General features: G+C 39.3%; 1 protein-coding gene across 16 annotated transcripts in view; it reads right to left on the bottom strand.

Annotated features, from left to right (window-relative positions):
- Positions 1 to 14793, bottom strand: part of LOC106872026 (DISP complex protein LRCH3) — a 254748-nt gene that overhangs the window by 109669 nt on the left and 130286 nt on the right. For 13 of the 16 annotated variants that reach the window (XM_052967554.1, XM_052967550.1, XM_052967551.1 and 10 more), the window contains exons 6-7: positions 11192 to 11316; positions 8319 to 8586 (exon numbers count right to left, since the gene is read on the bottom strand). In XM_052967554.1, coding sequence (XP_052823514.1) covers positions 8319 to 8586; positions 11192 to 11316 — 393 coding nt within the window. The remainder of the gene's footprint in view (positions 1 to 8318; positions 8587 to 11191; positions 11317 to 14793) is intronic. The other 3 variants (XM_014918852.2, XM_014918863.2, XM_014918864.2) reach the window with 1 other exon arrangement.

The following is a 14793-nucleotide window of genomic DNA, read 5'->3' as shown; positions in this document are numbered from 1 at the left end:
CAATTATAATTTTATAATTAAATATTATTAGGAATTGTATAAAAATATTAACATATATTGTGTATTGCAAAAATGTGGAGGCACAATGGCCCAGTGGTTAGGGCAGCGGACTCGTGGTAGTGGGATCATGGTTTCGATTCCCAGACTGGGCGTTGTGAGTGTTTATTGAGCAAAAACACCTAAAGCTCCACGAGGCTCCAGCAGGGGGTGGTGGCGACCCCTGCTGTACTCTTCCACCACAACTTTCTCTCACTCTTTCTTCCTGTTTCTGTTGTACCTGTAATTCGAAGGGCCAGCCTTATCACACTCTGTGTCATGCTGAATCTCCCCGGGGACTACGTTAAGGGTACATGTGTCTGTGGAGTGCTCAGTCATTTGCATGTTAATTTCACGAGGAAGTTCCGTTGATCGGATCAACTGGAACCCTTGTCATAACCAGTAATACTTTAACAACAAAATCTTATAACGGCCAGTCTGGGAATCGAAACCGTGATCCCATGACAAGCGGCCCTCAAAAAACTTTCTCTGATTAAAGTGGTCTGCAATGTAATTCGAGGTGGCCAGGCCTGCACTAGAGCAAGACTTAGTCTTCCAACCCATTGGATCCTTGTCAAACTGTCCGATCCATGCCAACATGGAATGTAGATGTAAAAACGATGTTGACAATGATTGTTCAGCTGATACATCGCTAGTTTAGACACCTGGTCTCTACTTCAATCAACATAGTTTGTACATTTCTAAGGTAAACCACACAACAACAGCTACGTTAAGAATTGCATGCACAACAAGTCTGGAAAATGCCAATCTGAGTATCTCTGTGTATACATGTGTGCATGTATATGTATGTGCATATATCTGTAATTATGTGTGTGTGTGTGTAACCCAACAATGCAGTTGTGTATATAAGCACATGCCATTTCAATTTTTACTGGAGCTTTGTGCACTAAAATGTGTGTGTGTGTGTGTGTGCACTGCCCTACCTCTTCCTGCGTTTTACAAATGCCAAGCAAGACATAAGACAGTAAATAAAAACAGTGCAACTTTCAAAAGTCATGTAAACATTTTGTCAGCATTTCGAAAACACCAAAATATCAACCACAAATCGCAGAAAGTTCTCAAAGAAAGGTTAGGATAAGGTGTGCCTGTGAGAGATCTGGCATACAAAACTACACACACACATACAGACAGACAGATGCACACAACCACAATCACACACTACCGAATACACACACACACATATATATACACATACATACAGAGCAATTAATCCTTCTCTATAACAAGGTAGCTCTATCAGCTAGAAATAGCAGCCAACCCTTTTTCAACACTGCCCTACTATCATAAAGAGTAGTACTATACTTATCTGAAATAGACAGGATGGTCACATTAGGACTGTCCTATCTATTTCAGAACAACTATTTAAGAGAGCAACTTAAATCAGGTTGATCTGCAGGTTAATCTGAGTGTATTGATTGGCCCCTGGATCAACCAAAGGTCAACACAATATAGAGTTGAACTTTGGACCAGTAGTTCTCAAAAAGGGTCTATATAGCCCTTGGGGGGGGTCCACATAAGATTTCATTGCTAAAATTTATGTGTAATTGATTATACTTCTGTAAGGCATGAAAAATTTTAATTTTTTTTTTTTATACTTTTCCTCATAATATTAATTATAAAAATATAATGGGATTTTTTGCACAGTGAATGGGCATTAGGGTCCGCCCAAATAAAATAAGAAGGAAACGGGTCCACAGGTAAGAAATGGTTGAGAAACACTTCTTTAGATCAAAATCAATCAAGTGTAAAACCATATTTCTGCTATCAGAGAGGTAACTTTTTGCAGATTTCGTTAACTATTTTTCATCAAAGAATGGAAGTCAAGAATACCAGTAATTAACCCTGGTTCAGAGTCTTAATAGTAGTGATGTGATTGACTAATGGGCTGAGTGGGTTTTGAAGTACATAAAGTGGTAAACTGGTTTGAAATTGTGACCCCAAAATATCTTTTCTTACATTTAAATAGATACTGGTGAAGACACTAGCGTACCATCCAGGAGATATACCCTTCACTCGCTTAATGCGCAGATACACTGTGTGTGTGTAGGGGGAGGGTAGTCATTGAATGAGAAAATCAAAAATATAACTGAAATTTAAACAGGGAATGATGGCAGTGTTACAAAGTTGATATATAAAATGTTATATAGCTGCAATAATAAATGTATGCAAATATCATTATCATTTTTACATTTTCCATGCTGGTATTTCATGTGTGTGTGTGCACGCGTGCGTGAGTATGGAGAAATAGAGTGTATTCCCATGCAGGAAAGAATATAGAATTTGTTTTGGGGTTTGAAAATGCAACTAATAACTACATATTTTTACACACACGCGCGCGCGCGCGCGCGCGTAATAGAAGAGTCATAAATCAATGTTACAAGGTAATTTTGTTTTCTTTGTATTTTTCCCCCAATCAATATGAGACACTAAAATATTGATCTACTTGCACACCCACACACATGCAAGATCAAAGACAACTACACAATTACAGCCCCCCCCACACACACACAGTTTCCTCCAGAAGGCTGTCTGACCTATTTAAACATGTCCAAATGTTTCAATAATGATTGCAACTTCAGCAGAACTATACTGGACTGTGCAGGCTATAATTGTTCCTTATGGCTGTAGTTTCACTCCCAGTGTAGCAGGTCTAGGATCAAAAGGGGAACCAGCTTTGACAGTTGTTCTTCCTTCATCTCTAATGTACTAAGGACAGCAACATCTAATGTGTTCATCATTTCTTTTTTTTATGGTAGTAAGATACTGAGGGATATTTAGTTGCTATTTCTTGCAAGTTGATTATTCGTGTGAAGACTACTTTGTTGGCTCGAGATATTGTCACCGAGTTTATTATGCTAGCTTTAACCCTTTTGTTGCTGTATTTCTGTTGAGATGCTCTGTGTTTCTTTCAATCATTTTAAATATAGAAACATTGACAGATCAGATTGGAGCCTGGTGCAGCCGCTGGCTCTCCAGACCTCAGTCAAACCGTCCAACCCATGCCAGCATGGGAAACGTACGTTAAACAATGATGATGGTTTTTAGAAATAAATATTATTAGGAATTCCATGAGAGTTATTAAGACATTTGGTGTGTTGAAGAAGTACAAGCAATTTATTGCACATAAATTTTAACAACAAAAATCTTATATGGGACCCCGGCTGAGAACCACTACCCTACAACATAACTAACAGTAAGGGATGATATAGTCAGTCACCTTGCCTTGTAATACAGCCAGTATTGAAAGCTCACATTATCTAAATATCAGCTGGCCCCACAAGCCAACAGTGAGAACTGGTTGTACAACATAGAAAAATCTAAGGAACCAATGGGAACTCGAGTTTTACTATGAGGTTCCAAAACATTAATACACAGATACGATATGACTAACAACAGTCTTTTAAAATGGGGCTGTGTGGAGGACGGGTGGGGAGCAGAACTAATTATCTTCCTAAATTATATAAAGAAGACGAAGGTAATTAAACAATCTTAACAGACTGCTGTGTTTGTAAAGTAATCTAAAATGAACAATTAGAGAAGTTTATGTGTTCACACAACAACGGGAGGGAATGGGAGGTGTGTGTGTGTGTAGGGGCGAGTTATACGTAGTATGTATGTTTGTTTAGTGAGTGTATATATAATATGTGGTGTTACAGCACCTGAATGGATGTATGGGTGTGTTTATAGAGTGTGTAGATGTGTCACTGTACATGAGCAGTGACAGGGCACATAAACAAAAGTAGCTGTCATTAGTTCATTAGTATATAAAGTGCACACACCCTTGTGTGTTTTACGGTGTGGGCTGGCAATACACTTTTACAGTGTGTGTGTGTGTGTGTGTGTGTGTGTATTGTGTCTTTATGGTGCGAGCATGTAAAAGTGTGTGTGTGTGTGTGCTGGGCTATTTTGTATCATTCAAGTACGTTTACTTGTTTCAGTAATTAGGCTGTGGCCATGCTGGGGCAGCACCTTGAAGGATTTCAGTCGAACGAATCAACTCGATACATATTTTTTTTTAAAGCCTGGTACTTCTTCTACCAGTCTCTTTTGCCAAACTGCTAAGTTACAGAGGCATAAACACACCAACACACATCAAGCAGTGTTGGAAGACAAATACCCACACACACACGATGGGCTTCTTTTCACTTTCCTTCAGCCAAATCTACTTACAAGGCTTTGGTCGACTTGCAGCTATTAGAAGCCACTTGACCAAGGTGCCACAGGGTGGGACTGAACCCTGAACTAGGTGGCTGGGAAGTAAACTTCTTACCACGCAGCCACAGTAAATTTATATATAGTCTATAGTGGGATGACAGCAGACAAAGTATGTGTGTGTTTATTTAGTCTCTATAATGTGTTTATATGAGTATTTTTAGTATGTACATGTGTGTATAATGTGCAAGTAAGTCTGTACGTAGAAAATTTATACAAAATTTAGGCACAAGAATGGCTGCATGATAAGAAACTTTCTTCCCAACCACATGGTTCCGGGTTCAGTCCCACAGCGTGGCACTTTGGGCAAGTGTCTTCTACTATAGCCTTGGGCCAACCAAAAGCTTTGTGAGTGGACTTGGTAGAAGGAAACTGAAAGAAGCCCAACATATATATATATATATTTGAGTGTGTATGTGTGTCCCCACCACTACCATCACTTGACAACCGATGTTGGTGTGTTTATGCCCACCCGTAACTTAGCAGTTTGGCAAAAGAGACCGATAGAATGAGTACTAGACTTACAAAGAATAAGTCCTAGGGTTGATATGTTCAACTGAAGTCAGTGCTCCAGCATGGCAGCAGTCAAACGACTGAAACAAATAAACAAATAAAATGTTGGTATGGAGTGAGACGCATGTGTCAATAATGAACACATACAGTCTGTGTATGTTAGTTGGAGAGAGGGAGTGTGTGTGTGTGTGTGTGCGCGCGTGTGTGTGTAAACATGACTGACCATGAATAAAAGCTTGTGTATTTAGTGACTGGATGTAACCATGTGTACATAGATGGTGTTAGTGTGCATATATATATATATGTGTGCGTGTGTGTGTGCACTGCGTAATCAATGTATTTGGTATATGATTGTGCAGTTGAGAAGTGTGTGTGTGTGTGTGTGTGCGTGTGCATGTGGAAAGCAGGGCTTTGTCTATGCATGTATCATGAGTGCAGATGACCTAGGTGGTATGTGGTGGTGGTGGCGTTCATCCATCACCAGTTTCTAGTTTTCTACCAAATATCCGACATACCCACTACACACCTAGACTATCTGTGCTTTACCATTAGTCTTTCAGAACTTTAGTGACTGCATGCGTATTGGGAGGGGGGTGTATTCTTGCTTACAAAAGTCAGGGGTGGGAGGTACTCACTGAATGACTAAAGAGAGCGGCCGGTCGTTGAATGGGAAACGAATGTAATTATATGTGGGGTGGACGATACAAATGGACGGAGATGGATATGGACTATAGTAGATCGGGGATGAGTAATTATGGATGTAAACTCGAAAAGGAGTTAAACTGGACAATAAATATTAAATAAAAACAAACGGAAGAAACTTTTTCAATGATTTAAATATGGTGGACAGGTACACACACGCATAACAGATGTGGAAATGAAAAATACCAGTGTGGACACACAGACAAACATGCATTCATGTTGTGTACTAATAAGTAAACTAGTTTATATATATATATAGATAGGTAAAGAGAGAGAGAGAGAGAGAGAGAGAGAGAGAGAGAGAGAGAGAGAAAGAGACATGCCCCAGTGTAATAGTGATAAATACAACAGTTAACACCAGAAAACAAACATGGGGAGATGATATCAGTGGCTTGTTGACAGAGAATGATATCGCTGCTTTGTTGACAGGCAGAAATGATATCACTGGTTTGTTGACTGAGAGAAACGATATCACTGGTTTGTTGACTGAGAGAAACGATATCATTGGTTTGTAAATAGACAGAAATGATATCATTGGTTTGTTGACTGAGAGAAATGATATCTGGTTTGTTGACTGAGAGAAACGATATCATTGGTTTGTAAATAGACAGAAATGATATCATTGGTTTGTTGACTGAGAGAAATGATATCATTGGCTTGTTAACAGACAGAAATGATATCATTGGTTTGTTGACTGAGAGAAATGATATCATTGGTTTGTAAATAGACAGAAATGATATCATTGGTCTGTTGACAGACAGAAATGATATCGTTGGTTTGTTGACAGACAGAAATGATATCATTGATTTGTTGACAGACAGAAATGATATCATTGGTTTGTTGACTGAGAGAAACGATATCATTGGTTTGTAAATAGACAGAAATGATATCATTGGTCTGTTGACAGTGAGATTAAATCAGTGAGTTTTTTTGTTTTTTTTAACAAATACTCACTGAAAATAACAAAAATATTTAAAATAAATAAATTGGTAGTAAAACATCTGAAATAAAAGAATAATACGGGAAGGCCATGTACCAAACCAGAGACCATGTACCACACATGGTGTACCATCTTGAATGTGATAGGGAGGACACACAAACATAAAAAACAGAAGTTAGAATACTTTGAGAGGAGGGAAAGTGATACACTCCAAACAGTGAGGAAGAAAGAATAAACAAAGGTGAAGGAAACTTGGCTCCCTGCTTGATTCAAAACCAATTTGTTAAGGAAGGAAAGAAGGAAGGAAATGTAAGGTAAGCATAAGCCAGGTAAAAATGTCTTTTATAGTTGCTAGTCTTTAGGTGTTCTACAAAGAATGGTAAAACTAATGACTAGAACCAGAAAGTGGCAGAAATGGTAGAATGATGGGCTAACTGCCTTTGTTTCCTCCCAATCTTGCAGGGTACAAGAGATGGAAATCTAGCATTCTCGTTTATACCCAGTCAGCCAGATGCAACAGGCTGTTCCCAAAGATATCCCTTTTGCCTTTCATACTTAGAACAACATTATCCGATCTATCCTTTCTTTCTTAAAATGACAGGTGTGATATGAAAGATATTTGACTGCTATATCTAGCAGGTTAAAAAAAATAAAGCTCATTAACTTGATGAGGCCCCTGGTATTGCTGTTTGGCCCTAGGTCTGCCCTATTCCAGCCAAAACCATTCCCCCCACCACCAATATCAAAACCCAGGGCTACATTATCCCATGTGTCCTTACATTTTTTTTCAAGATAATAGAGTGAGAGTGTGATTTGAGGTAGATTTGACTGCTACTTCTAGCAGATCATGTTCAAACAACCTCATAAAGGTTTCCTCGTTGAAATCTTCCACAGGAGTAGTAAATGAAACTAAACAGCAACTGAGAATTCATTCAGAAGTTTACTCTAAACTTGAACACATCTCTAACCTTGTATCTATGTAAAGCATCAATAACAACAAAAACATTTTCTTAAATAGGCCCATGGCTAATAATCCTATCTATTAAAGTTACAGGGCCTGAAATTTTGAGGAAGGGGACTAGTCGATTATATCGACCCCAGTGTTTCACTGGTACTTAATTTATCGACCCTGAAAGGATGAATGGAAAAGTCGAACTCAGTGAAATTTGAACTCAGAACACAGCGACGGGTGAAATACCACTAAGCATTTCGTCCAGCATGCTAATGATCTTGCCAGTCCGCAGCTTTCTCAAGGCTAATAACTGATTCTAGTATAGGCACGAGGCCTGGAATTTAAGGGAAGGTGTTACTCAATACCACAGGCCCTGGCATTTCACTGGTATTTTATTGACTCCAAAAAGAAGAAAAGTCTAAACATGGCAGGATTTGAACTCAAAACATAAGGAACCAGAAAGGAATCCAGTCAATAAAGTTGATGCCTAGTATATATGACTGATATATATTTCATTGACCCTGGAGAGAATGTAAGCCAAAGCTAATTCTGGTTTGTCATTCCAACTAAGACTGTTAGTCGAGTAGAATTTAAATGCCTGAAGCCCAGCAGCGTTCTACCATTTCTACCACTTCAAGGAATTTGAAATTCTATAAGCACTACAAAAATTACAATTTAAACAAATACTGAAAGCAAATAATTAGTAGAAAGCTGGATAAAAAAAAAAAAGGATAAAATAGTTTAGACTTTAACAAAATGATTTTTTAAACTAACTATATATAAGCTTAAAGAGATTTGCAAGGGTTTCCTTTCATTAAAGTCCGCAGTTAGCGACCTCCAAAATAAAAAAAGGGAAATAGTGTTAAATAAAGAAGGTGTGCCTAAGCTGGTCTATAAGCTGTGTTTTGGTCGTAGCTATAGGAGAGACAAAATGAAGGCTACCTCTATTCTATTGTCATATAGTCGAGTTGGTTGTTGAAGGTAGTGATGATTGTTGGTGTTGTTGCCAAGTTTTCTCATAATGTAGTCGTAACAAGGAGCCAACGGGGTAGCAGACACACATTCAGGCCATGCTGGAGGGGACACCTTATTTACCTCAAGTAAGGACCAGTTACTCTTGTCACTACCATCGATATAGCCAGAATCACTACTGAGCATGTGTCGCTTCCAGCGCTGTTCTGGTGACAAATTGCTAAATTCTTCTGTGGGTCTGCAAATACAAACAAACAACATATCGAGAGAAATTAGTATTCGTTTAATTAATTATTTACATTTGGAAAAGAAATTGGTAGAATTTCAATTTAGAGAGTTCAATCATCACATTAAGGAGGAGTACAATTAAATAAAGGAAACAACAACAATAAGAAGAGTACAATGTAGAACTAAGGATATATTCACATTAAGTGGAGTACAATTCAGTTACGGGTACAATTAAGGGTAAAAATCCCCAAAACAGAAGAATAACCAAGGGTATTTTCTTTTATTCTCTTTTACACGATTCAGTCATTTGACTGTTGCCATGCCAGGGTGCCGCTTTGATGATTTTTGGTCAAAGAAATCGACCCCAGGACTTTTTTTTTAAGCTTAGTACTTATTCTATCATTCTCTTTTGCCGAACTGCTAACGTACCATCATGCTCAGAGGGGTACAACAAAGGGGGCAATAATGCTAAGGAAAGTATAATTTATGGGTGCAATCAAAAAAAGGGAGTAGAATTAAGTTAGAGATACAATCATATTAAGAGGGACATAACTACATTAAAAGGATTAGAAGTGAAGGTACAATCACACTAAGTCCAGTACAATTAAATTATATGAAGGTACAATTAAGGGTGTACTCACAATAAGAACAGTACAATTACATTAAGAGGGGTAGAAACATGTGAGGTGAGAATAAATAGGTTAAGGCATTACAATTGTGTTAAGATAGATTCAGTTTTGTTAGAAAGACACAATTTTAGTTAAGGTATACATAAGAGTGGAATTGTCTGTTGCAAGGTTGAAGAGAAACTAGGGAGAGAATACGAAAGAGCACATGAGAAGCGTTACTGCTCTGTTGCATTAGTTAGCTTCACCTGCAGCAGATCAAGGGCAGGCCTTGTAGCCCACATGAGAACCTGACAGAGATGATTTCTCTGCTTCAGTCTTCATTCCTGATCTCTCTCTCTCTCTCTCCAACCAGGTAACCTTGTACTTTCTCTACTGCAAGACACCTGGATCTGTTTCACTATAACTTCTCATCATCCAACACAAGATCACCTCCCCTCTTGAAAGGTTATTTTTTTGTCTTGCAAGTACTTGGTGACCCTGTCAGGGCAGGTGCCACTTATAAGCACCCGGTCCACACTGTAAAGTGGTTGGCATTTGGAAGGGCATCCAGCTGTAAAAATCCTTGCCAAAACTGACCACGACTGTGCTTGTGCCAAGTAAAAAGCACTAAGTCCACTCTGCTGAATGGTTGATGTTAAAAAGGCGGTGAGCTGGCAGAAACATTAGTACGCCGGGCAAGATGCTTAGCGGTATTTCATCTGCCGCTACGTTCTGAGTTCAAATTTCACCGAGGTCGACTTTGCCTTTCATCCTTTCGGGGTCAATAAATTAAGTATCAGTTACGCACTGGGGTCAATGTAATAGACTTAATCCCTTTGTCTGTCCTTGTTTGTCCCCTCTATGTTTAGCCCCTTGTGGGCAATAAAGAAATATGATGTTAGAAAGAGCATCCAGCTGTAAAAATCCTGCCAAAACAGTCACAGAAGTCTGGTGCAGGCTTCTACCAGGCCAGCTCTTGTGAAACCATCCCATGCATGCTAGCATGGAAGGCGGACATTAAACAATGATGATGATGGTGGTGATGATGAATGTTGACCTACAACGGACAACCAAAGAAGGAGATACAAGAATACAATTGTATATTGTAAGGATTATATTAGAGTACATTTGTATTTCATACAGGTTATATAAGAGCATGAGTGTCTGTGGGATGGTCACGTTTGTACATTTAATTGATGACCATTTTGTCTAATTTAATGACCACTAAGTAGGGTACACCCAACTAATTCGAACATCTGAAAATCAGAAATGTGACGTAATGAAGATTTTGGTTGAAGAAGCAGTGGAAAACTAAATACTAATGGCAATGGTGGTGGCGCTAGTGATGGTGGCGGCAGTAGTAGTAGTAGTAGTAGTAGTAGTAGTAGTAGTAGTCAAGTAGCAATAGTAAAAGAATTACAAGTGGGAGTGGTAATAGAAGCTGTAGTAATAGCATTACAAGTGGTAATTGTGTTGGTGGTAGCAGCTGATGTTTACCAAATAGTAGTAGTAGTAGTAGTAGTAGTAAAGGAGGTTGATGAAGCGGGGGGAAACAATACGAAGGGGTTTCGAGGGTGACAAAACCAAACCTCAAACCAAAACAAAAGCTTTTGTGTGTTCACTTGAATCGCTAGAAATACCTAAAATATCCCTCAATTCACGCACACAACAATCTTTGAAAATGAAGGACACATTGAATAATAAAAAAAAAAAACAGGACACTTCTGGTTGTAACATTGTATAAGTCTGCTGGAATGCCACAGATTTATATAATGTTACAGTCAGAACCATCCAGTCTTTTATTCACAGTGTATCTAAGACTACACTATATAATGTAAACAACAACAACAACAAGAAAATGTGCTGAAATGTTGTGAGTGAGAAGTTTAAGTGTATGGAAGCATAGTAGTAACATAAACCTACAGAGATAATGAATGGGGTTTAAACCAATCAGCTATCAGTAATAGCAGTAGTGGTAGTGTGATGGTATGGAAGGGCATTACTTACGCAGCAGGCTGAGGGAAAGATTTCCTACAGTTCCACTTCATTTCGTTGTCATTGAGAAGTGCTTTGTTCCGGTCAGCTACCTTCTGTAGGAACTTCATGACATGGGCTTTTCCCTTTGTACAAACCTGTAACACAAGAAAGATTATTTAAGCAGTTGTTATAGTAACGATACAACAGTAGACTGGTGCCATATACAAAGTACCTGTGCTGGTGCTACACTAGAAGCACCTGTGCCAGTGCCATATTAAAGGCACTTGTCCTGACACCACATAAAAAAAGCACCCATACTGGTACCATGTTAAAAGCACCTGAGCTGGTGTCACATAGAAAGTACCCAGTACACACTGTTTAGTTGTTGGCATTAGGAAGGGCATCCGGTGGCAGAAGTGATGCCAAAACAGACAACTGGAGCTTAGCGTAGCTGTGACGGGCAAAATTATTACACTGTGGGACAAAATGGTCATTGTATTTATTTTGGTTCAATACATTCTAGATTCAAATCTTGCTATCATTAACCTTACCTTTCCTGCTCCTGGTTCAAATGAAATATCAGGCTCAGTGTTTAGAGCATTGGGCTCACAATCATGAGGTAGTGAGTTCAATCCCTGGACCAGGCTCTATGTTGTGTTCTTGAGCAAGACACTTTATTTCATGTTGAACCAGTTCACTCAGCTGTACAAATGGGTTGCAGTGTCAATGGTGCCAAACTGTGTTGGCCCCTTTGCCTTTCCCTTGGATAACATTGGTGATGTGGAGAAGGGAGGCTGGAATGCATGAGTGACTGCTTGTCTTCCATGATCAACCTTGTCCAAACTTGTACCTCGGAGGGGAACTTCCTAGGTGCAATCCCATGGTCATTCATGACCGAAGGGGGTCTTTACCCTCATTTTACTGGGATCAATATAATTAACTGGTCTCCTCTCTCAAAATTTCAGGCTTTGTGCCTAAGAAACATTATCGTCAATATACACTCTTTTTGAACATTGGGCTTCATAGAAGAAAAGCGGTTGAGTTCCTTTCAAGTGTTGGGTCTCACAGAGGCAATGACCAAGACCTTTGGCATTATGTCGTGTTTCAGAAGAAGACCCATCAAGCTGAACAAAATCAGTCGTGGCAGATACTGTTGTCACACAAATGGCACCCATGCTAGTGGCACATAAATAACACCCATTACACTCTCAGAGTGGTTGGCATTAGTAAGGGCATCCAGCCACTGAAAACCATGCCAAATCAGACTGGAGTCTGGTGCAACCTTCCAGCTTACCAGCCCTGGTCAAACCATCCAACCCACGCCAACATGGACAACGGATGTTAGATGATGGTGATGATGGCAATAATTAAAAACAGAAAATTCTTTAAGAGACTTATTTATAAGAGCGGTTCTCAACCAGGGTCCATATGGCCCTTTGGGGATCCATATAAGATTTTGCTGTTAAAATTTATCTGCATTTAACTGGCTGCATTTCCAGAATAAACAAAATATCTAAGCAATTCCAAGTAATATTTAATCATAAAAATATAATAGGAATTTTTAGACATCAAATGGCTATCAGGGGTCCCCACCCCCTCGAGTTAAACAGGAATCAAATGGGTCTGTAGGCAAAAAATCGTTTTGAGAACCACTGAGTTATATACATTCTCTCTTTCTAACACACACACACACACACATTAAAATATAATGCTGTCAGTAAATAAATTGAAATGGCCAGAGACATCCAATAAGACTTAAATAGCATGTATATAGAGAGATCCATTATCCAGGATTAAAGCATCAGACCAAAATATCTCCATTAATTCACATCAAATCTAATTATAAAAATGCACAAACAAAAGAATGATTATTAAAAAGAAAAACATGTTCAGACAATATGATGTAAAGATAAAGGCTCGATTCTAGAACAATCATATTCATGGGTAAATGAATAATAATAATAATAATAATAATTATAATAATAATAACACTAATAGTAATAGGAGGGGGAGGAGGAAAACAAAGGAAAGGAAGGAAGGAAAGAAAATACAGGATGAATAAAACCTAAAATAGTTGGTCATCTAAAACAGGAATCCATTCAGTCTAAGACAGAGAGAATAAGGAAGGAAATATGGAAATGGTGGTGAAGAGACTAGAAGTGATGCCGGTGGTGAAGAGACTAGAAGTGATGCCGGTGGTGAAGGAGAAAATGGTAGTGGTGATGATGATGATGGTGATGGTGGTGGTGGTGGTAGCAGTAGCAGTAGTAGTAGTAGTAGTGTTGGTGTGGGTGAGGATGATGATGATGATGATGATGATGATGATGATGATGATGATGAAAGTGATGATATCAATGATTGTGATGATGATGATGATGGTGCTCAAAATGATGACAATGATGCTGATGCTAAATGGAATGGGTTGAGCTGACCAGCATCTAGCGCCCTATGATAACCTTTTCCACCTAACAAACATGGGGGAGGGACAAGGTAGTCGCTGCACAAAACACTTCATTATTCCTGTCACCATTGGAAACCTAACACCACAATTGTTCATAAAATGCAGATATAAAATAATTTATCTTGGACCACCACCATAGATAAACCAGCAGCCTGTAACTGAGGTTAATCAATTTTGTTGTAGAGATGGAGGGAGTGAGGTAACAGATTATAAAAAGGCACTCTGGATCCATCCTGTTCCACCTATCCATTTTTTTGGCATGTAAGAGGCAAGGCAAATATCAACATTCATACACACATAAGACAAGCTTACTAGTTTCTTATTTCTTTATTGCCCACAATGGGCTACACACAGAGGGGATAAACAAGGACAGGCAAAGGGATTAAGTTGATTACATCGACTCCAGTGCGTAACTGGTACTTATTTAATCGACCCCGAAAGGATGATAGGCAGTCAACTGGCGGAATTTGAACTCAGAACATAACGGCAGACGAAATACCGCTAAGCATTTTGCCCGGTGTGCTAACGATTTTGCCAGCTCGCCGCCTTCAAGCTTACTAGTTTCTGTCAACCAAATCTTCACACAAGGAATTGGTCGTTCCAAGGCTACAGTAGCAGACACTTGCCCAAGGTACTGAGCAATGGTACTGAACTCAAAACCACATGGTTGCAAGGCAAACTTCTTAACTACACAGAGCGTGGTTGATGCCAGTACTGCCTGACTGGTTTCCGTACCAATGGCATGTAAAAAGCACCATTCGAGCATGGTCGATGCCAGTGTCGCCTGACCGGCCATCGTACTAGTGGCACATAAAAAGCATCATTCGAGCGTGGTAACTGCCAGTGTCGCCTGACTAGCTCCCGTGTTAGGAAGGGCATCCAGCTGTAGAAATCTTGCCAGAACAGATTAGAGCCTGGTGCAGCCTCCTTGCTTGCCAGTCCTCAGTCAAACCGTCCAACCCATGCCATGCTGGAGCACCGCCTTTAGTTGAGCAAATCAACCCCAGGACTTATCATTTGTAAGCCTAGTAGTTATTCTATCAGTCTCTTTTGTCGAACTGCTAAGTTACGGGGACGTAAACACACCAGCATCGGTTGTCAAGCGATGTTGGGGGGACAAACACAAACACAAACATATACACACACATACACACATATATATATATATATA

Source organism: Octopus bimaculoides, chromosome 4 (assembly GCF_001194135.2).
Source record: "Octopus bimaculoides isolate UCB-OBI-ISO-001 chromosome 4, ASM119413v2, whole genome shotgun sequence".
Taxonomy (NCBI): Eukaryota; Metazoa; Mollusca; class Cephalopoda; order Octopoda; family Octopodidae; genus Octopus; species Octopus bimaculoides.
The sequence above is the reverse complement of the archived record's forward strand: the minus strand, read 5'-3'. Positions and strand labels throughout refer to the sequence as shown.